This window comes from Panthera pardus, unplaced genomic scaffold (genome assembly GCF_024362965.1).
Source record: "Panthera pardus isolate Hobbes unplaced genomic scaffold, ASM2436296v1 HiC_scaffold_26, whole genome shotgun sequence".
NCBI lineage: Eukaryota > Metazoa > Chordata > Mammalia > Carnivora > Felidae > Panthera > Panthera pardus.
This window is the reverse complement of record NW_026526832.1, coordinates 10,371,535-10,394,225: the sequence shown is the minus strand read 5'-3', so window position 1 is coordinate 10,394,225 and position 22,691 is coordinate 10,371,535. Positions and strand designations below refer to the sequence as shown.

Genomic DNA, 22,691 nt, shown 5'->3' with positions numbered 1-22,691 from the left:
ACTACTTGATATTGCCCATAGGCTGTGCTTGTTTTTGTTTTTGTTTCTTTCTTATCTTAGGCATATATATATATATATATATATATACACATATATATATATACACACATATATATATATACACATATATATATATACACACATATATATATACACACATATATATATATACACATATATATATATGTATATATATTATATGCTTTCTGGAAATTGTTCTTTTGACTAGTCTGATGGGGTTTCACTCCGTGCATATGCAGACTGGCATTCATTTAAAGACTTAAGAGACCCCTATGCATATTTCTAGAGCTCTTTGTCTACATACTCCCCTTCATCTTCAGGACTGTGTGACACAAATTCTAGGTGCTTCGGTTTCTCTGAACTCTGATCTCTGTTCAACTCAGTAAACTACCAGGCTTTGTTTGGATTTCCCCTTCTGTGCCATAGTCCAGAAGTTGCCTCCAATTAATAATAACCTGGGAGATCATAGGACTTAACTTCATTTGTTTCCTCTTTCTTGGGAATCAAAGTGATTAATCTCCTGGAGAAAGTGTCAAGAAAAACAAACCAAAAATTTCGTGAATTTAAATACCTGTAATGGACAGTTTACCATTATTTGTAACATTTTCCCCAAGTTGCTACCAACATTTAATATAGATGTTTACCTGTTTACACAATAGTGGAAATTGATGGGAAAATAATTTTGAGAACTTCAAAGTCCATAAAAAGCCTCAGTGTATTTTGCTCTAATCACAGAAGTTTATCACAGTACTAATATATTTACTGCCATTTTAAAGTCTGGGAAGAAAAGGGAGCTTTATATTTTTTTGCCTTTAATGGTCTTCTGATTTTAAAACCAGAGATGAGCAATAAAACTAGGGAAGATGGGGTACACCAAAGAAAGATTATGATGCATTTAGTCAAAGTAGCTGAGTTTATGTGGAATTAGGCAAGCTAAGGCTTGAGCCTTACATGCAAACAGTGAAAGTTCAGATGGAGAAAAGACTCTAAGAAATGACATTCTTGTTACTTTAAAAAATAGGAAAATTTAAAGAAAATAACAACATTAAGACTTCAGACAGAAATAGACATGTAAGGAGCAGAGGAATTCCGGGTAAAAAGAAGACCAGAGATAACGCCTGTACATGTTAGCATTTTTGCTCTCCATGTTGAATAAAACAGAGATGAGGTGCGTTACAAACTTGCCAAAGCTTTCTATGTTTTATATTCTAAATCCTTGGGCTTTTAAAATGTTGTTTATTATTCTAAGTATACATGTGAACTGGGTGCTAAGAAAAAGCTCCTTGGACTTCCTTAAAGATAAGACCCAGAAATCAGCACACTCGTTTTATAAGGGGTTCAAACACAGTTAAGCACAGTTTGAATTCTTAAGTCATTTTTTTTTTCAGAAATGTATAATGATGCTTTTCTTTTACCATTATCATAGTCTTTAAAAATACATGATACAGTACGTTTCAAATCAGTCATGTAGAATACAGATTCTGAATTAGAATTGCTACTTTAGACTGCACTTCAGTGACATCCTCAAAGCAAATATTTCTATTGGGCCACTACATTTTAGAGGTAAACATATTCCCATTTACTATTTATTGTGTGTGTGTATGTGTGTGTGTTGTTTATCATGTAGACTTGGCTTTTGTTGATTGAGAAAGCCTTCATATTTTTGTCTTGGGCAAAGACAGAAACAACATTCATTTACCTTTATGCTTTCGATTTTAGAAACAAAACCCAAGAAATGCCTCATTCCACAAATAAGGAACTGATATTTGGCATCATGGTGGGAACTACTGGAATCAGCTTGCTTCTCTTATGGTACCACAAGGCTCGTAAATCAAGGACAGCACTGAATTTACCCAAATTTCTTTCTCTGGGTAGTAAGTTTGATGCGATGACTTTTCAAGATGAAACGTATAATGGCCGTGGAACAGTCGCAATCTTTCAAGGAAGGCAGCTTCAGATACTGGAGAAGTTAAATGAATTACTGACAAATATGGAAGAACTCAAAGAGGAAATCAGAGTCCTTAAAGAAATTGTTCCAAAGCTGGAGGAATGTATACAAGGTGAACTTGGAGGGAAAATAACTGTTCATAGGATAAGTCCTCAACACAGAGCTAGAAAAAGAAGGCTTGCCACCGTTCAAAGTCCCACAACAGGTAATAGTTCAGAGGAAGCAGAAAGTGAAGGAGGGTAAGTTTCTTGACGATGTTTCCCATGTTGAATTGATGATTTCGTTATTGCTATTATTTAGGTACTTTCATTATGCACGTCCAGTTATATATCCTGCTATCAATAAGATATAAAAAGGAATGATTATTTTGGCTTACATCATACTTAAAACTACACTCAATCGTGGTCTGTATTTAAGATAGTTGAGACTCCTTTGACGAGAGGAATGTAAGTAACTTACTAGGACGAGGTGACATCATGTGAGTAATGAAAAAGCCAGTAATTATTTGTAAAATGTGTAACCTGTTTTTGTATGTGGCCATGGTATGACCCCTTATATAAGAACTTTCTGTGATGATGGAAATGGTCTAAATCGATGTTGCCGTTATGGTAGCCACTAGCCACATATATCTGTTAAGCACCTGATATGTAGCTAGTGCAACTGAGAAACTGAATTTTTAATCCTGTTTCATTGTAATTAATTTAAATGTAAATAGCCACAGGACTAGTGGCTTACCGAATTGGGCAGTGCAGACCTAGAAAGATTTGAAAGTGTTAGCGTGATTCATTGTCATTTTCGCTGTCCTCAGTGGTCATCCTTTGAGTTCTAAAGCCAAGAACATAAATAATATTCTTTTAGAAGAAAAACAAATGATTTATGGGTAAAGAAATCGTGCCTAACTAGTGTTTGTGAGGGAGTAAAATAGGCAGATAAATAAGTAATCGCTGGAAATTCTTTAGGGCAGGGACACTCTGTTTCCTTTGCCATGTTCTTAACACCTTATTCTTGTACATAGCAGAGTAGATGCCAATAAATATTTCTTGAACGAGTGAGTATTCTGCTAAATCACCATGGAATTGAGAGAAGGGATCTGGCGAGAAGGGACAACCAGGAGCGATAAAAGTGTGATTTCATAGATAAAGAAATGTAAATGGTTGATCAGGTCTTTGACATCATGCTAGGACTGGAATTACTTAGCATTTTTATACATAAACCGGACACATAACTACATGAAAATATCTTTCAGATACTGGAAGATACATGATAGATCCAGATAACAAGAAGGCCTTAGACACTTGTGTTCCTGAGCAGCAACAAATCGTGGACTGATTTTGAAAATTGGCAATGGATTGTTTAAAAGGAACCGAAAATAGTTCTAAATCATCCAGAACTGTAACTTCCAAAAGACATCAGTTAATCGTTAAGGGTATAGAGAATACCAGCTCAGTAGTCTCATGAAGACAGAAATCCCAATACAACATTAGACATCGATGAGAGTTTTTGAAGAGCAGCAGCGGTTATCCAACCTTTATCTACATACTCTGTAGCATTTCCTCCTGAGGAGTCCCTTTGGCAATCACATCTCAGGAAGGATATAATGGAACTAAGGACCAGCCAGAGAAGATCCGCTAGACTGGGAGGGGGGATGGCAGTCCTGGTGAAGGAGTGGAGATCAAGAGGCCGAGTGGCCCTTAATCTAAAAAGACCATGGTAGAGCGCAGTCTTGTTCAAGAAATTCTAAAATTCTAGAAAGAGAGGCAACCTTTGATAAAGTTTGAGATAAGTTTGGAACAAATGAAAAGAAGGTCATTGTGGGACTTGAGTAACTTCAAGTAGCAGCGTAGGCGTAAATTGTTTATGTGAGTTCAAAAGGATTTGTGAAATTTCTGAATAACAGTCACAGACAGCTGATAAGAAAAACTTTAAGACTGATGTCAAGATTGAGCTTGGGTGCCTTTGTTAGCAACAGAGCACTAGAATAGAGATAAGGACCAGGACTAGATTACAGTGAATGGCTCTTGATAAAGTAGAGGAAAACTTACTCCTATTTAGCAGTGCTTCAATAAAATAAAGAAAACAACCGAACACTTAATTTGGATTTTTTTTTGAGAGAGAGGAATAAGATAAAGATTTTTAACACACCTTTCTAAATGAAAACCTAGAGTCAAACGTTTTAAGTGAATAAAGTACTTTTTAAAAACGCCTGGGTGACTCAGTCGGTTGAGCGTCCGACTTCGGCTCAGGTCATGATCTCACAGTTTGTGAGTTCGAGCCCCGCGTCGGGCTCTGTGCTGACAGCTCAGAGCCTGGAGCTTGCTTCATGTTCTGTGTCTACCTCTCTCTGTGCCCCTTCCCCACTCATGTTGTCTGTCTGTCTCTCAAAAATAAATAAACATTAAACATTTTTTAAAATAAGATAAAATAAAAACAAAGTCCTTATAAAGTATACTTGTGTAAAGTTTAGATTGCCTGTCCTTATAAACCTTGCATGGGACAGAAATGACTGGTCATGGTCAGATTCTGCCCTAGTCCCATCACCACATTTAAGTTGGGGTGTGTCCTTGACAGCAAAATTAAAACATCAAATGACAGTTGCATGTTCCATATGTAAAGTTTATCTTTTGCTAAAGGTTCCCAGAGATTTTGACTTCTTTTAGTGAAAGAGATGCCGGTCACAATTTGCTGACACTGTTTTACACGAGGAAAGGAAAAAAACCTAATTGTATCCTTCGGGGGCGTCAACAACTTGAGTGGGTAGGTCAGTAGAACATGTTTTCTGCAAATATTATTAGCGTTTTCTGCATGATGTCTTAGTTCACAGCATCATCACAGACTTAGGGATTTATGCCTTTTTTGGATTTAGCTGATTTCATCTACTTTGTTGTAGATCCGATCATGCCTGAGGCTCAAATTCTCATAACGGGGCCGTCGGAGGGCCCGTCAGGGTTCTTCTTTTTCCTTCTTAGCACCAGCACGAACATCTTGGAAAGCATCTGTGCTTCTCGGTAATATTATGTCTCGCTGATTTTGTTTCTGTTCCTGCTCCAAGGCTTGGAGTCAGTTACTGCCTTGGCAGCATCGGTTCCTTTCAGTGACAAGTAGCACTAGAAAGCAGCATCTGGGTGTAAAGACACGCACTGTTTGTAGGCAGGATGATACTGGAGCTTGTTTGGGCCCATTTCGGGTCAGGGTGAAGAAAAGTCATTGTCAACATTTTTCAGGTCGCAAGTTCATGTTGGTGTTTTTCAGCATAAACTGGAGTCCTGCCTTATTTCTGAAACCTTTTTAGCTCATCTTTTTTTTCAGGCTGCTCAGTGTTCTTTTCTCGGTCAACCATTATCTATATTGCTCTGTTGAACCATGAGTTTAAAAAGCTCTTGATTTGTTTGTAATGGTTATTTATTTTTGAGAGGCAGAGCACGAGCAGGGGGGGGGCAGAGAGAGAGGCAGACACAGAATCCGAAGCAGGCTCCAGGCTCCGAGCTGTCAGCACAGAGCCCGACGTGGAGCTTGAACTCACGAACCGCGAGATCATGACCTGAGCCGAAACAGGACACCCGCGCGCTCCTAAAAGGTTATTTAAATCACAGTGTTATGTAAAGCTTTAGAAACCTCTCTCACAACAGTTCCATCTTTTAACAGTTTGGATTAAAGTAATACCCCATATTAAACTCATAATTCTTCATTTCATCTGGGCTTTACAAAGAATACATGTGTTTCAAAATGAGACAATTCTGTTAGGTAAATCAGGGTTGTATAGTGACCCTATGGGCCTTCTTTCTTTTTTTCTTGTCTTAGGCATTTTCCATCATGTGATAGCTTCAACAGACACAATTCTGATTATTTGAAAAGAAAAACCCCACAAATCTACCCCCAAAAGAAAACTGGGCCATGATACAAGCCGTAATACCTAGTACTTCTGCAAATACAGGGGATGGTGAGGTGCCCCAGAAACAGACTTTTGAGATTTTATTGAAAACTCGTTACATTTTCATTTCATGAGTCAAAATACAATGTTTGCTTTTAGTTCATTTACATTTTTTATTCTTACTACTTTTTACTTTTGCTAAGTCCGTTTTAAGGTTGGACTTCCATTTCTCTAGGCCTTGAGAGAAAGACAAATTCAGATACTCATGATGGGGTGCTTCTGTATTCTTTTTTTTTTTTTAATTTTTTGTTAACATTTATTCATTTTTGAGAGAGAGAGAGACAGAGCATGAGCAGGGGAGGGGCAGAGAGAGAGGGAGACACAGAATCTGAAGCAGGATCCAGGCTCTGAGCTGTCAGCACAGAGCCCAACGCGGGGCTCGAACTCATGGACTGTGAGATTATGACCTGAGCTGAAGTCGGAAGCTCAACCGACTGAGCCACCCAGGCGCCCTGGGTGCTTCTGTATTCTTTCATGTTGTAGAAGTACACATTTGCACACAAAAATTGGTTTTTGTATCGGATTTTTGAAAATAAAAAACTACACGTAATTGAAATCCTTTTTGCAGTCCTTTCTCTCAGAGGTAACTATTGTCTTATAGTTAGTGCAGATTCTTCCTTTGAAAGTCTGAATGTTTCCCCTAGGTGTGCATGTTTGCGTTAACAATGAATAAATGGTGTTTGGGTCTTAAGATTTACATAAATGGCATTATATGGTATAGAGCATTTTGTTACTCACTTTTGCATCAAATGTTTTTATTTGAGATTTTTTCCATGCTGATGTATGTAAATTTATCTCATTCTTTTCGGTTGCTATGTTGCATTTCATCATAGGTATATGCCTTAATTTCTCTCTCCCTGGATAGATGTTTATTTAGGTCACCATTTTTTTGTTCCCTTAACCAATGCTTTATTGAACACCTTCATATTCCCTTAGGTACATGTAGAATGATTTGAAAGTATATACTTAGAATTGGATGCTGAATTGTAAACCAAATATATTGTTATTCTGTATAACTAAACTATTCTTTAGAGTGTGCCAGTTTGTGAGAACTCTTATTTTCCCATACAAATTCTTATAGTTAGACTTTTTAATTTTAGGCAACCTGATGGTTGTAGTAACTAATCATTATTTCAGTTTGCATTTCCCTGAACACTAATAAGATTGAGCATCTTTTCATAGTTTATTTCTATTTTGGTCTTCTCATCTGTGAATCTCTTTCATTCTTTTTTTTATTAAAAAATTTTTTTTATGTTTATTTATTTTTGAGAGAGAGAGAGAGAGAGCGAGCATGAGCGGGGGAGGGGCAGAGAGAGAGGGAGACACAGAATCCGAAGCAGGCTCCAGGCTCTGAGCTGTTAGCACAGAGCCCAACGTGGGGCTCGAACCCACAAGCCGTGAGATCATGACCTGAGCTGAAGTCGGACGCTTAACCGACTCAGCCACCCAGGCGCCCCTGTGAATTTCTTTTAAAAATGAGGGGCGCCTAGGCGGCTCAGTCCATTAAGTGTCTGACTCTTGATTTTGGCTCAGGTAGTGATCTCACAGTTTGTGAGTTCGAGCCCTGCCTTCAGCTCTGTGCTGACAGTGCAGAGCCTGCTTGGGATTCTCTTTCTCTCCGTCTCTCTCTCTCTGCCCCTCCCCCACTTGTATTTCCTCTCTCTCTCTCTCTTCCCTTCTCTCAAAATAAATAAACTTTATAAAAAATAAAAATGAAACAACAAAGGAAGGTAAAACTTGGCATTCCTTTTATTCATTCAATGAGAGCGTCTACTCTGTGCTAGGCACTGGGTTCACACTCAAGATCCATTAGGAAATAAAACAAAGCCTCACAAGTCAAACAGAATGAACAAAAAAAAATGTAAGAGAATGTTAAAGAGAGACACTGTATTCCAGTTTTAGCCGGAGCCCCAAAGGCCAACAACAGCAACAAGGGCCAAGTCTTCCCTTGCATTGTAGAGCCAGTTGTTAGACCCTCTGGGCAGGACTTGGCAATAGATGGAAGTCACTGCCAGCTTGGGCATTCACCCGCCTGAGGCCTGTGAAAGGAAGCAGCCGAGGGGCTGCGAGAAGCGTGTCTTCGGGGAAAGTTGCTCCTGTTCCAGGCATCCATCCAGAATGTGTACGATGCTGATGCTCTAGGAACGGCTGACATTGCTCGGGCAGAATGTGTCACATGCGAAGAGCGAAGAGGTGGAGTACAGAGCCTTTTGGAACCAGTACCGACCGGAACGGGCAGAAGTGGGTGAGCCTGCCAAAGAAGGACTGAAGACTGATCCAGGAAGTGGGAGCAGACCTTTGGTGTTCCATCTAAAAAGTCATTGCCACACCCAAATTTATCTAGGTTTTTTTTTCTCCCGTGGTATCTTCTGGGAGTTTCACAGTTTTGCATTTTATACTGAGGTCTGTGTTCCGTCTTGAGCTAATTTTTGGGAAGGGTGTAAGGTCTGCCTGACCACTGTATATCGAGGCCAAATCTCAGGATTGTGGTGAGAAACCCTGAGGAATGAGGTCACGTTTCCCTCCAGGGCCAACTGCGTGTTTCTTAGCAGATTTGCTCCCTGTCTGTGGTGAAAGTGGTGGATTCCCTAAACTGAGCGATCCTTTCTTTGTCACGCAAATCAGTGACGCAAATGCCCCTGTGGGACCTGGGGTCTGGGAGAACCAGCACGTGGATGCCAGTGATCATACTGCTTGATTTGCTGTGCGCCAAAGAAAGTCCTGTCTCTCTGACCCAAGAACCACATATGAAACATTAATGGTAATGAACGTATTAGCTCGTATGGAGGGTAAAATCAGATTACCAAACTGACAGTTGTATGATGAAAATTAGAGAGGCCTAGGCCTTTTGAAAAATATTTTGTCCAAAGGTTTCCCAAAGAAGACTGTGAGGAAGGGAACAGAAACAAGAGGTAGTAACAGGGTATTTAAGATATTGAGGAGTAGAAATGTTTTTGAGGCAGTTTTTTATGTCATCTGTGACTTCACACACACACCTGTTATACAGCTAATGCTCCAGGTTGGTTTGGAAAAGGAGAGGACAGTATTTCTTTTCTGAAAACTGTGTTAACCTTGTCTTGAAATGAGTATAAGCTGTTTCCCGGGGTCAGAAACAGTCGCACACAGATCTCCGTAATCTGCGCATGTGGCCCACACTTTTCAGATGGCAGCCTTTGCTGCCAATGTAGATAAGGTTTGTTGCATTTTGGGGGGAATGATGTTTGCTATTTATGTTTCTGTTTTCCTTCTCAATATATCTCTTGACCAAAGTCTGTAATGGTCACTTTTCCATATCACCGGAGGGTGTAAAAGCCTTTAGGAGTGTTCGTGTGAAAGTAGAATGAATTAGTAGGCCAAGGGCAGCTAGTGAGAGAGACAGTCCTGGGCAAAGGATTGTGCAGATATTATATACATTGCTGCCTTTATCCTACTGTTTTCTCGTCCTTGATTTGTTGGCTGACTCCTTGAACACGATGGAATTAGAGAATACATTCCCCAGTCACGTGAATTGCAGCTTTTCAGAAAGGCGAGCCACAGAACAATTTTATCCTGACCTGATGTCATTAGATTCTAGAGTCTGCTGTCATCACATTCCGTGTTATTGCCATGTTAATTCCACGTGGAGCTTAAACATTCAGTCTTCTGACCTGTTCCACCTACACAGGGCATTTTATGGCTTAAGGATGATGGCTTAGAAAGGAAGGGAGAGATTTACTTTGGATTAAATTCAACATGGGAAAATGCTTAAGGTAAGCCTTTAGAAGGAAAAAGAAAACCCACTGTTACATATGTCTCACGTGCTAAAGAACACTGAAGCATTCATAAACCAAGCTTTATCGCTTCCTTTGGTTTCCCATAGTAACTGAATCTCTGGAATATGTGGATATTTATCTACAGTTTTCTCTCTAGAGAGGTCCCACTTCATCCATCGTGGTTAATATTTTAAAATGTAGTAGTCAACAGGGCATAAATTTATTCTACTTAACTCCTTTAAATATAGTAGTTCAAGAGTCTCAAACAGATATTATGATTTGAAACAGGAAGACCTACCCTTTCCTTCAGGGGAGACTTTTGTGCTCCAGCCCTCTCGTATATTTCCCCTGATCTTTCTTTTTGCCTGTTTCCCTGAGTCTTTCAACTTATCTTCCCCCAATTTAGTAGATTGGGCAGGTATTGTGTTGGTAGAGATAATCTTTTAGACTAGGGCATTCCGTGGGGGTACATCTGGGTGACCATGAATTCAGATGCCATTATTTTCTCATTCCCCATTGTTTCCATATTGATAAAGTGGATATTATTCTTCAGGAGCCTTGGCAGGTTTCCACCTCTGCTCCCTACTTTTTTGCCTCATTTGACACTTTTCTCACTCTAGCCACTGCAAAGACGACCAGAGCTTGCTACCAAATTATCCTGCAGATCAAGTTACTTCAGACCACCGGCACCTTGGATTCTCTTCCATTACTCATCGAACTATATCTCTTGATCCTAAAAGAACCCGTCTATCTGCAGTATGTAAAGTCAGTTCACGCAGAGGAAGTAAAAATTTATCTTCTTCATCAAGTGCATCTACTCACTCATCTTTCTCTGGAAGAAAATATTCTTTATTTGTGAAATTTCAGAAAAGCGGTATTTTCCCCGACTGTCAACAAAGTAGAGCCAATTTTGATTCTCAAGAAAAAAGCAGCTTCAGTGATGTAAAATTCTCCTCAAACCATTTTGGCCTTAGATCCCAAAGACTTTTCTCTGCCCCTAGACTTAGTATAATTTCCTGTTACGAGAGCACTAGTTTTTTTGATCTTCAATCAAGATGTCATAAAATCTTTAATCCAGATGAAGTTGAAACCGTTTCTAAAAGCTCAAGTATGACTAGTGCTGAAAAATACATAAGCTCTTGTTCTCCCAAATATAACATTAGGTGTTCTATGAATTTTGAAGCAAAAGCTAACTCTTCAACCCATCAGAACACTGTTGATGGAAGCATCTACCAACACAGCACGGCCACCTTACTTTCTCTTCCCACTATTTACTATTCCTGTCAACAAGGCAAGATTGCTACTGATACCGAAGGAAGAGGCCAATCAAGGAAAGTTTCCTTTCATCCTGGTTCTCAAAGTCACTGTGTCTTTCATTTTCCACCTAGGATTCGATAGCATCCCTCTCAAAGAGTAACTTCCCCTGTTTCTCTGTCATGTTGGATTTTCTTCACTTTGTAAAAATGCCACCAGCTTTATCCCACCTCAGAATGACATTGCTTCAGATTCTGTGGAAGATGAAAACATTGCTATTTCATCTCAAGATGAAGACACATCTTCATCTATTACAGTTCCTAAAATAAGGTCGCCTCAGACTTTGCCTTTTCTTCGAAGGGTAGCTCAAAGCAGAAATTTTACCACCAGGCACGCTCCATAGTCCATGGTATTCGTTGCTCAAGTTCTCACAGAAATCTGTCTTCCTAAATTTCACTGCATTTTGGGGGAAAAAAAGACCTTCATGTTGCATTCTAAATTTAACTGTAACTGCTGTCATTTTTTTGAAAGATAGTTTATTGACATTATTGGAGTTTGGAAGTCAAAGGTTATCAATCTGTTTCTGGCTTTTAACAAATTGCTTACAAATTGACTAGTCTCAAATTTCTGGGTGATGATCGTAATTATTTCTGTGATCTGAAAATAATATCAAACATTGATATATAGATCTTCTAAATGTATGACATTCTTTGAGAGTTTTAACATTTTCTTTTATCCTACTCTAATCATGAGGGACAGTATTCCTACCATGTCATCTCTAGAGCTATATTCTGTAATTCGCAAATTTTCATTTATATTAGCCTTGTTAGCTGCATTTCTCATGCCAGACATCCCCCTGACAGATGATATTTTTACTAATATAAGGATCAAATTATAAATACAAACATATTATAATGGAAACATGTAGAATATTTCAATATTGAAACCAGTTATTTTGACTAAATAATTTTCATATACATTTGTGTGTGCATGTCTGGGACTTCAGAGAACTCGATATCAGAGGTAATAGATTCATAGATTAGTCGTTATTTTTTTTTTTTAATTTTTTTTTAATGTTTATTTATTTTTGACCGAGAGAGAGAGACAGAGCATGAGCGGGAGAGGGGCAGAGAGAGAGGGAGACACAGAATCTGAAGCAGGCTCCAGGCTCTGAGCTGTCAGCACAGAGCCCGACGCGGGGCTCGAACTCACAGACCGTGAGATCATGACCTGAGCCGAAGTCGGCCGCCCAACAGACTGAGCCACCCAGGCGCCCCAGTCGTTATTTTTAAAAGTGAATATTTTTCAGACTTTTTCCAAAATTTTTATTAAAAAATTTTATTTAATAAAATTTTTATTTTAAAAACTGTCTCCCGAAATTTTATTTTTGAGTAAATATTTTTCAATTTTTTCACACTGTATTAAAGTTTATAAATGTTTATCAGAATAAGTAATGAATGGAAAATGCATATAGGTCATTAAAAATACTTAAGTTAGAATATAGCTGGTCTTTGTAGAGGAAAGGAATTGGTATTATTTTCAATTGTATGTCATGATAAAATGCCCCCTAAACCTATATCATTGGGCTAAGATGTTACTTTTACTTTTGCGTTTTTCTCCTCCTTTTAGCGTGTATCTTAAAAAAGTTTTTTTTTCTACTTCAGTTTTTTGTTTGTGGTAAAATACACATCACATAAAATTTACTGTCTTAACCATTTTTAAGTTTCGTGGCATTAAATACATTCATATGGTTATGCAACCATTATCACCATTTATCTCCAGAATTTTTTTCATCTTCCTAACGGAAATTCTGGACCCAATAAACAATCATCTCCCACTCTCCCATCCCGCGACCACCCTTCTACTTTCTGTCTCTGTGAATTTGTTTCCTCTAGAAGTGGAATTATATGGTATTTGTCTCTTTGTAACTGGCTATTTCACTTAGCATAATGTCCTCAGCGTTCCTCCATGTTGCAACATGTGACAGTTTCCTTATTTTTTAAGGTTGAGTAGTATTACTTTGAATGTATATACCACATTTTACTTATCTCTTGATCTGTTGATGGACACTTTTGTTGTTGCTTCTACCTTTTGGCTGTGATGAATAATGCTGCTATGAGCGTGGGTGTACAAAGATCTCTTCAAGGCTCTGCTTTCAGTTCTTTTGATTATATATCCAGAAATGGAATTACTGGGATTGTATGGTAATTCTGTTTTTAATTTTTTGACGTACTACCGTATTTTTTCCATAGCACAGAGGCACCATTTTATGGTCCTCCAAGAGCTCACAAGGATTTCAGTTTCTCACATCCACACCAACACTTGTTCTTTTCTAGTTTTTGACAGTAACCATCCTAGCAAGGTGGCATCCTATTGTGGTTTGCATTTCCCTAATGCGTAGTGACATTGAGCATTCTTTCATGTGCCTTTCATGGCCTTTTGTATATCTTCTTTGGAAAAATATTCCTTCGAACCCTTTGCCCATTTTTTAATTGGGTTCTTTGCTTTTTGTTGTTGAGTTGTAGGAGTTCTTTATATATCCTGGATATTAATCCTTTATCAGATATATGATTTACAAATACTTTCTCCCATTACGTGGGTTGCCTTTCACTCTGTTGATTATGTCCTTTGATGGACAGAATTTAATTTTAATTTTGATGTCTAATTTATTTTAATTTTGATGTCCAGTTTATCTATTTTGCTTCTGTTGTCTGTGCTTTTGTTGCCATATGCAAGAAATCATTACCAAATACAATGTCATGAAGTTTTCCCCTATGTTTTCTTCTAAGAGTTTCATAGTTTGGATTTTACATTTACTAAATGATCCATTTTGAGTTAATTTTTAATTTTTGCATATAGAGGGTCTAATGTCATTCTTTTGCATGTGAATATCCAGCTTTCCCAGCACCATTTGCTGAAGAGACTTCCCTTTCTCCATTGAATAGTCTTGCCACCCCTGTCAAAAATCATTTGACCATATATGTAAGAGTTTATTTCTGGGCTTTCTGTTCTATTGATGTATATGTCTAACTTTATGTCAGCCCACATTATTTTGATTACTGTAGCTTTGTAATAAGTTTTAAAATCAGGAAGTATGATATCTCCACCTTTATTCTTTTTCAAGGTTGTTTTGGCTATTCGCAGTCCCTTGAGATTCCATATGATTTGTAGGATGGATTTTTCAACCTTTACAGAAAACATTGTTGGAATTTTGGGAGGGATTGCACTGAATCTATAAATTGTTTGGGTAGTATTGACATCTTAACAATATTAAGTCTCCAAATCCATGGCATGAGATTTCCAATTGAGTCGTCTTTAACTTTTTTCAGCAATGTTTTATAGTTTTAAGTGTACAAATCTCTCATTCCTTTGTTAAGTTCACTCCTAGGTATTTTATTCTTTTTGATGTTATTACAGAGTCATTTTCTTTATTTCCTTTTCAGATTGCTTCTTGTTAATGTATAGAAACAACTGGTGTTTGCAAATTGATTTACATTCTGAAACTTGGCTGAGTTTGCTTATTAATTGTGTGTGTGTGTGTGTGTGTGTGTGTGTGTGTGTGTGCATGTGTGAAATCTTTAGGATTTTCTACATATAAGATCATGTCATCTGCTAAGAGATAATTTTGTTTCTTCCTTTCTGATGTAGGTATCTTATTTCTTTTTCTTGCCTAATTGATCTGGCTAGGACTCCTAGTACTGTACTGAATAGAAGTGGCAAAAGCAGTCACTCTTGTCTTGTTTCTGTGGTTAGAGGAAAAGCTTTCAGTCTTTCACCATTGAGTATAATATTAGCTATGGGCGTTTCATAAATGGCCTATAATATGTTGAGGTAGTTTCCTTCTGTTGCTGGTTTGCTACACATTTTTATCATGACTGGGTGTTGAATATTGTCTGGTGCTTTTTTCTGCACCAATTGAAATGCTCACATGTTCCCCCCCTCCCTTAATTCTGTTAATGTGGTATATCACATTGGTTTTCATATGGTGAACTGCCCTTGCATTCCTACTTGGTCATGGTGTATAACCATTTTAATGTGCTTTCAAATTCTGTTTGCTGTTATTTCTTTGAGGATTTTTGCATCAGTATTCATCAGAGCTGTTGGTCTGGTTTTCTTATAGCATATTTGTATGGCTTTGGGATCGTGGTAATGATGACCTCCTCATAGAATGAGCTAGGAAATATTCCTTTCTCTTCAACTTTTTGGGGAGTTTGAGGAACTAGTTAATTCTTTAGGAACTAGTTAATGTTTTGGGGAGTTTTAGGAACTAGTTCATGTTTGGTGGAATTCACCAGTGAAGCCATGTGATCCTGGGCTTTCATTTGTTAGGAAGTTTTTGATTACTAATTCAATCTCCTTATTAGTTATAGATCTGTTCGGATTTTCTGTTTCTTCCTGATTCAGTCTTAGTAGGTGGTATGTTTCTAGGGATTTGTCAGTTTCATCTAGGTTATCCAGTTTGTTGGCACGCTATCCTTGATGGTACTCTCTTATAACCCTTTTTATTTCTGTAAAATTGATAGTGATATTCCTCTTTCATTTCTGATTTCAGTGATGTGATTTTCTATCCTTTTTTTCTTAGTTCAGCTAAAGGTTTGTCAATTTTGTTGATCTTTCTGAAGAACCAATTCTTGGTTCCGTTGATTTTTCTCTTTAAAAGAAATTCTCTATTATGTTAATTTCTGCTCTCATCTTTTTATTTCCTTTCTTTTGCTAACTTGGGGTTTAGTTTACTCTTCTTTTTCTAGTCTCTTGAGCTGTAAATTTAGATTGTTGATTTTATATCTTTCTTTTTAATGAAAGCATTTATAACTATAGATTCCCCCCTTACCACTGCTTTCACTGCATCCTGCACACTTTGGTATGTTGTGTTTTTTGCTTTCTTTTGACTCCAGATATTCTCTAATTTCCCTTGTGATTTCTTCTTTGACTCATTTGTTGTTTAAGAGTGTGTTGTTTAATTTCCACTTATTTGTGGATTTTCTAGTTTTCCTTCTGCTGTTGACTTACACTTTCATTTTATTGCAATCAATAAATATGCTTTGTATGATTTTAAATCTTTTAAAATTCATTAAGACTTGTTTTGTGTAATATATGATGTACGCTGGGGAATGTTCCATGTTCACTTGAGAACAATGTATTCTTCTGTTGTTGAGTGGACTATTCTGTATTTGTCTGTTAGGTCAAATTGTTCTATAATGATATTCAAATCCTCTGTTTCCTTATTGATCTTCTATCTGGTTGTTCTATCCATTATTGAAAGTGACATATCAAAGTCTTCTACTGTTATTATGTTGCTGTATATTTCTCCTTTTAATTCTGTCAATGTTTGCTTCATATATTTAGGACCTCTAATGTAAATATATGAAGAATATTACATATTCCTCGTCAATTGAGTCTTTTATTGAGATATAATGTCCTTCTTTGTCTCTTGTAAAGTTTTGACATAAAGTCATTTTTGTTTGATATAGCCAACCCTGTTCTCTTTTGGTTATTATTTACATGAAGCATCTATTTCATCTTTTTACTTTCAACCCATATGTGTCTTTAGTTCTAAAGTGAGTCTTTTATAGACAGCATATACTTGATCCTGGTTTTTAAAATCTTTTCTACCAGGGCACCTGGGTGGCTCAGTCGATTGAGCATCTGACTTCAGCTCAGGTCGTGATTTCACAGTTCATGAGTTCAAGCCCCACATCAGGCTCTGTCCTGACAGCTCAGAGCCTGGAGTCTGCTTTGGATTCTGTGTCTCCCTCTCTCTCTCTCTCTCTGCCCCTCCCCAGCTGGTACTCTTTCTCTCTCAAAAAACAAAAAAAACAAAAAAAACAAAAAAAACAAACAAACTTAAAAAAAAAGAAAAAATCTTTTCTACCAACCTGTGTTTTTTGATTGGAGAATTTAATCCATTTACATTTAAGTTAATTACTAATTAATTGGTAATTTAAATTAATGACCAAATAATTACTAATTTAAATTGATTAATAGAGATTAACTTACTATTGCCATTTTATTATTTGTTTTCTATATGTCTTATAGCTTTTTTAATCCTTCATTTCTTCTGTTACTACTGCCTTACTTTGCATTTACTTGAGTTTTTGCAATGACACATTTTGATTCGCTTCCCATTTCCTTTCATGTGTATTCTGTAGATATTTTCTTTGTGTTTACCATGGGCACTGCATATAATATCCTAAAGTTATAACAATCTATTTTAAACTGATACCAATGGAACTTCAATTGCATTCAAAAGCTCTTCTGCTTGGGGTGCCTGGATGGCTCAGTCGGTTAAGCCTCTAACTTCGGCTCAGGTCATCTCATGGCTCCTGAGTTTGAGCCCTGCATTGGGCTCTGTGCTGACAGCCCGGACCCTGGAGCCTGTTTCAGATTCTGTGTCTCCCTCTCTCTCTCTCTCCCCCCACTCCCACTCACGCTCTGTCTCTCTCTCAAAAATAAATAAAAACATTAAAAAAAAAACCTCTTCTCCTTTGATAGCTCCACCCCTCATTTAGTTATTGATATCACAGATTATATCTTTATATATAATGTAGCCATACAGATTTATCATTATTTTATGCTTTTTTTCTTTTAAATACTGTAAAAGAATAAAAAAGGAGTTATGAGCCAAAATTATAATAAAACCAAAATTATAATAAAAAGCCAAAATTATAATAAATTTATCCATGTATTTACCTTCATCAAAAACTTCATGTTTTCATATGGCTTCAAGTTGCTGCTAATGTCCTTTCATTTCAACTCGAAGGACTCACTTTAGCATTTCTTGTAGTACAGTTCTAGAGGTAAAGAACTCAGCTTTTGTTTATCTGGGAATGTCTTAATTTCTCTCTTATTTTTTGAAGGTCAGTTTTGCTGGATATAGAAGTTTTGGGTGACAGTTTGTTTTTTCTTTCAGCACTTTAAATATATTATCCCACTGCCTTCAGGCCAGAAGGTTTCTGCTGAGAAATCCATTCATAATCTTATTGGAGATCCTTTATATGTGATAAGTATTTTCTTTTGCTGCTTTCAAGACTTTTAAAATTTGTCTTTAATTTTCCACAGTTTGAGGGTTTGTCTTGGTGTGGATTGCTTTGGATTTATCCTACTTGGAATTCACTGAGCTTCTTATATTTGTATATCTATATCTTTCTTTAAATTTGGGGAGTTTTTGGCCATTATTCCACAAAATAAGCTCTGTGTCCCTTTCTCTCTTCTTCTGGTATTCTAATAATATGTATATTGGTCTGGTTTATGTTATTCTGCAGAGTTTCTTAGGCTCTGTTCACTTTTCTTTATTTCATTTTTTTTTTTTTTTACTTTTCAGATTCATCAATTTAAAATAATCTGTCTTCAAGTTTGCTGATACTTTATTCTGCTTGTTTGAGTATGTTGTTGATCCTCTCTAGTGAATTTTTTAAGTTACTTATTTTATTTTTTCAGCTCCAAAATTTGTTTGATTTAAAAAAAATAATTTCTAGCTCTCTGTTGATATTCTCATTATGTTCATATATTGTTTTCCTGATTTTCTTGTGTTCTCTCTCCATGTTTTCCTTTGGCTCTTAGAGCATACTTACCACCATTGTTTTTAAAATTGTTGTCTTGTAAGTCTAAAGCCTGTATTTCTTTAGAGTCAGGTTCTGGAAATTTATTTTGTTCATTGTTTTGTTCATTTATTTTGTCCATCTTTCCCTATTTCTTTCTATGGTTCCTAATCTTTTGTTGAAAATTACAAATCTGAAAAACAGCCACCTAGCCTGGCCTTTGTAGATTGACTCCATGCAGTGGAAGACCCTCGCTAATTAGCCCAGTGCAAAGGCTTAAGGACTGTCAGGTCTTTTCTAGTCATTAGTTTTCCCTGGGCCTGTTTGTGTGTATTTTCCTCCTAATTATCCTATATACATGACTTTTTACATATGTATTTAATTTAATTAATTTTAATTTTATTCAATTTTGTTTAATTTTATTTTTTTGAGTGGGGGCAGAAGGAGAGAGAGAGAGAATCCCAAGCAGACTCCATGCCCAGTGTGGAGCCCAACATGTGGCTTAATCTCACAACCATGAGATCATGACCTGAGCTGAAATCAAGAGTTGGACACTTAACCGACTGAGTCACCCAGGCATCCCTAAATATCTTAATTTCAGTGAGCCTTACCCCTGTTTTTAGATCTCATTGTGTTCCTCTCCCCATAATCTCACAAATGCACCCACGAGTTTGCAGACTCCTATAGTTCTCACATGCCACGGTGCCTGCCACTGATTTTAGCAATCTCCAGTCTGATATCCAATGATGCCTTCATTTCTGTCTAAGCTCTAAGGCAAGCAAAACAGAAACCAGTCTCTCAGGAAGCCATCAGACATGCCAGGACATTGCAAACAAGATCCACTCTTTTCCTCCTGTCCCAAGGGAGGAGCTGGGAATTGGACAACTTCTTCCCGTCTATGCTGTATGATGCCAGGGAGGGGTGAGGCAAGGGTGAACAAAAATGCCAGGAAGTTTCCTACCACTGCGAGTATGGCTTGTTCTTGATTTGACATTCACTTTGTTGTTGCAAATCTTTGACTAGCTTCTAAATCTCCCACAAAGCCGTTTCATTCTGCCTGTTGTTCATCTAGTGTTTCCGTGTCAGAATGAGAGCCTAGAGCTTCCTATCCACCATCTTGCTGACATCAGTCTCTCTTGGTGTGTATCTTTTGGAAAAAAAATGTTGGAGGGAATGAGGTGTTAGGTAAGGCTGAACAAAAGGAACTGATCAGGGTGCCTGATGTGGGGGATGACACGGTGCTATAGCCAGGCATGTTTTTGCCTGTTCTGATGCCGCTCACTACTGATATACTTTTGTAAACACACTACTTTCTTTTCCTAGAAAATAATGTCATTTTCTCTTTAAATAGTGCAGTGATACCTTTAGAGATGCTATTGTTGCTATCGAAGCAAGTAATTGATTGTGCAGAAGAAATGAAGGCGTAGGGGAAAAGGCCTAGTTCTTATTCAAATTGGGAGCAATAAATAGGGCCAGAAAAGTACATGAAATGACAAACGTTTGTAAGTAAATTTGACATTTTAAGGTGGGACTCTCCAGACCTGCTAAAAGAAAATTCTGACATCCGATAATCTATGAACTGCCTTTCCCCGGCCTAGTCCAGATCTGAGCTCTAACCCCAAATTAACACATGTTCGAATTTTCCCAGACCTGTTTAGATATGCCCTGTTTTTAAAATTTGCTTTTAAAACTTTTTGATAATTTTTGATAAATGCCCAGTTAGAAGTAGAAGATTACTGTCCAAAGTAGGAAAACAGTTTCCCCACACTTGAGTGTTTCTAAATATGGGGAAGAGACTAGCCTAGATGTTCTCTTTTGTTTTATTGACCAGTTTGTCTATTGCTATGCCATTACCACGTTGACTTCTTGTAGTTTTATCCTTTATACTACAGCACTGATGGCTGTTATTTAAAAGTGTCTTTGCTCTTCTTGTACTTGCCCTTCCATATTGATTTTAGAGTCAGGTAAGTTCCATAGGAAAAAAAAAAAACATTGTGGTTTTGACTGGAATTGCATTAAAGTGTAGTTAAATTTGGGGCTATATGAAATTGGTTCAATGTTAAGTTTTCCTATCCATGGTATCTTTTTCTAATTATTTAGATATTCTTAATGTCACCAAATAGTATTTTTATAATTTTCTATCGAAAAGTAAAAACAAAAACCAATGTGGAATTTTACCCTAGGTACCATGTATTTTCCCTGCTATTGTAAACATTATAATTTATGAAGCTACATTCTCTAACTTGTTTTATAGATATAAGAACATGATTGGTTTTCAAAAATTGATCATAAATGTTGATTAGCTTTGTGTAATTTTTCTTCTAGAGTTTTTTCTATTGAATAAACTCCAAACTTCTGTTTCTTCTTTCCCAATGCTTATAATTTTTATTTGTTTCCTTTTAATGTGCTAACGGGACCTGCAGTACATTGGTGATTAGAAGCAACAATATTGAACGTCCTTTTCTATTTCTTATTTTAAGGAGAATGCTTCTAATGTTTCATCATTAAGTGTGAAATGTATTATAGTTATTGGCATATAACTCTTACTGTGTTCAGAAGACCCCTTCTATTCCTTATTTATGGGTTTGGTATTCCTTTGTCCTAACATGGTATTATTGCATTTATTGAAAAAAAAGTTTCGGTAACCGCTGAAATGATCATGCAGTTTTTCTAATTCTACTTGTTGTGCTAGAGAAATGTTCTAATATTAAGCCACGCTTGTAATTCCTGGGAGAAATCCAGTTTGGTTATGATGCATTCTTTCACGTTTGTTGCAGTTTTTGGTTGATATTTTTACATCTGTATTTATGTGTGGAATTGGTCCATAATTTTCATTTCTTACACTATCTTTGTTTGATTTTGGTGTCAGTTTTATCAGCTTCAAAAAAGGAGCTAAGAGGTTTTCCCTCTTTTTGAATTCCTTGCAAGAATTTGAATAAATCTAATTCTTTGGATATTTGATAGAATTTCCCTTAAGGGAAATTGATTCTCTCTCTCCCTGTCTCTCTTTCTCTCTCAATCTGTGGTGTGTGTGTGTTGAAATAGATTTTGGTTTAATTTATTTAATTGCTATAGGACTATTCACGTTTTTGTTTTTTCTTATAAAAATAAAGTCCTTATTGAGTATATTACTCATATACTATAAAATTCACTCTTTTAAAGTGTATAATTTGGTGGGAGTTAGTTTATTCACAGAGTTATATAGCCATCACCACTCTCTAATTTCCAAACAGTTTCATTATTCAAAAGAAAACCCTGTACTGTGTATCCATTCATTCTCTCCTCATCCTCAGGCCTTGTCAACCATTATTCTACCTTCTGTTTCCGTGGTTTTGCTTATCTTGTACATTTCATAAAATGGAATCATAATAATACGTGGCCTTTCACTAAGTAATGTGTTCAAGGGCTGTTATGTCATATCATACAATAGTACTTCATTCCTTTGTATTACCAAATAATATTTCATCGTTTATTCATTTTGTTTACCCTTTCATCTGATGATGGGTAGTTGGGTTGTTTTCATTTTTTGGCCATTACGAATTAAGTTTCTATGCACATTCCTATACAGGTTTTTGTGTGGACATATGTTTTCAGCTCTCTTGGATGTGTACTTAGGAGTGTAATTGCTGAGTCGTATGATAACTCCATGTTAAACATTTTGAGGAACTACTGAATTGTTTTTCCAAACTTGATGCGTGTGCATTTTACAGCCCCATTGTCAGTGTAGGAGAGTTCCAGTTTTTCCATATTCTTATCAACAGTTGTGATTGTCTTTTTTATTTTAGGCATCCTAGAAGCTATGAAGTGATATTTCACTGTGGTTTCGATTTTCGTTTCCCTAGTGACTAAAGATATTGAGCATCTCTGTGTGTTCATTGGCCATTTGTTATCATCTTTTGATGAAATATCTGTTAAATCCTTTTTCCATTTTTAAGTTCAGTTATTTTTTTTATACAACTCTTTTTATCATTGAGTTGTAAGGTTTCTTTATATATTCTCTATGTAGGTCCCTTATCAGATATATGATTTGTAAGTATTTTCTTCCATTTTGTGAATTATCTTTTCATTTTCTTGGTGAAAAAAATTGCTTTGAAGCACAAATTTTAATTTTTTTTTAATTTTTTTTTTAACATTTATTTATTTTTGATACAGAGAACATGAACAGGGGAGGGTCAGAGAAAGAGGGAGACACAGAATCTGAAACAGGCTCCAGGCTCTGAGCTGTCAGCACAGAGCCCGATGCGGGGCTC

General features: G+C 36.8%; 1 protein-coding gene and 1 long non-coding RNA gene across 5 annotated transcripts in view; one reads left to right on the top strand and one right to left on the bottom strand.

Annotated features, from left to right (window-relative positions):
* Nucleotides 1-22,691, top strand: part of RMDN2 (regulator of microtubule dynamics 2) — a 76,560-nt gene that overhangs the window by 7,362 nt on the left and 46,507 nt on the right. For 3 of the 4 annotated variants that reach the window (XM_019447282.2, XM_053890995.1, XM_019447271.2), the window contains exon 2: nucleotides 1,741-2,208. In XM_019447282.2, coding sequence (XP_019302827.1) covers nucleotides 1,757-2,208 — 452 coding nt within the window. In that variant the 5' untranslated portion in view covers nucleotides 1,741-1,756. Of the gene's footprint in view, nucleotides 1-1,740; nucleotides 2,209-9,495; nucleotides 9,647-22,691 lie in introns of those variants that run through there. The other variant, XM_053890996.1, reaches the window with a different exon arrangement.
* Nucleotides 7,741-9,458, bottom strand: LOC109265773 (uncharacterized). Its single transcript, XR_002079360.2, has 2 exons — nucleotides 9,310-9,458; nucleotides 7,741-8,396 (listed from the first exon to the last, which is right to left on the bottom strand). It is a non-coding gene; the product is annotated as an uncharacterized LOC109265773 (long non-coding RNA).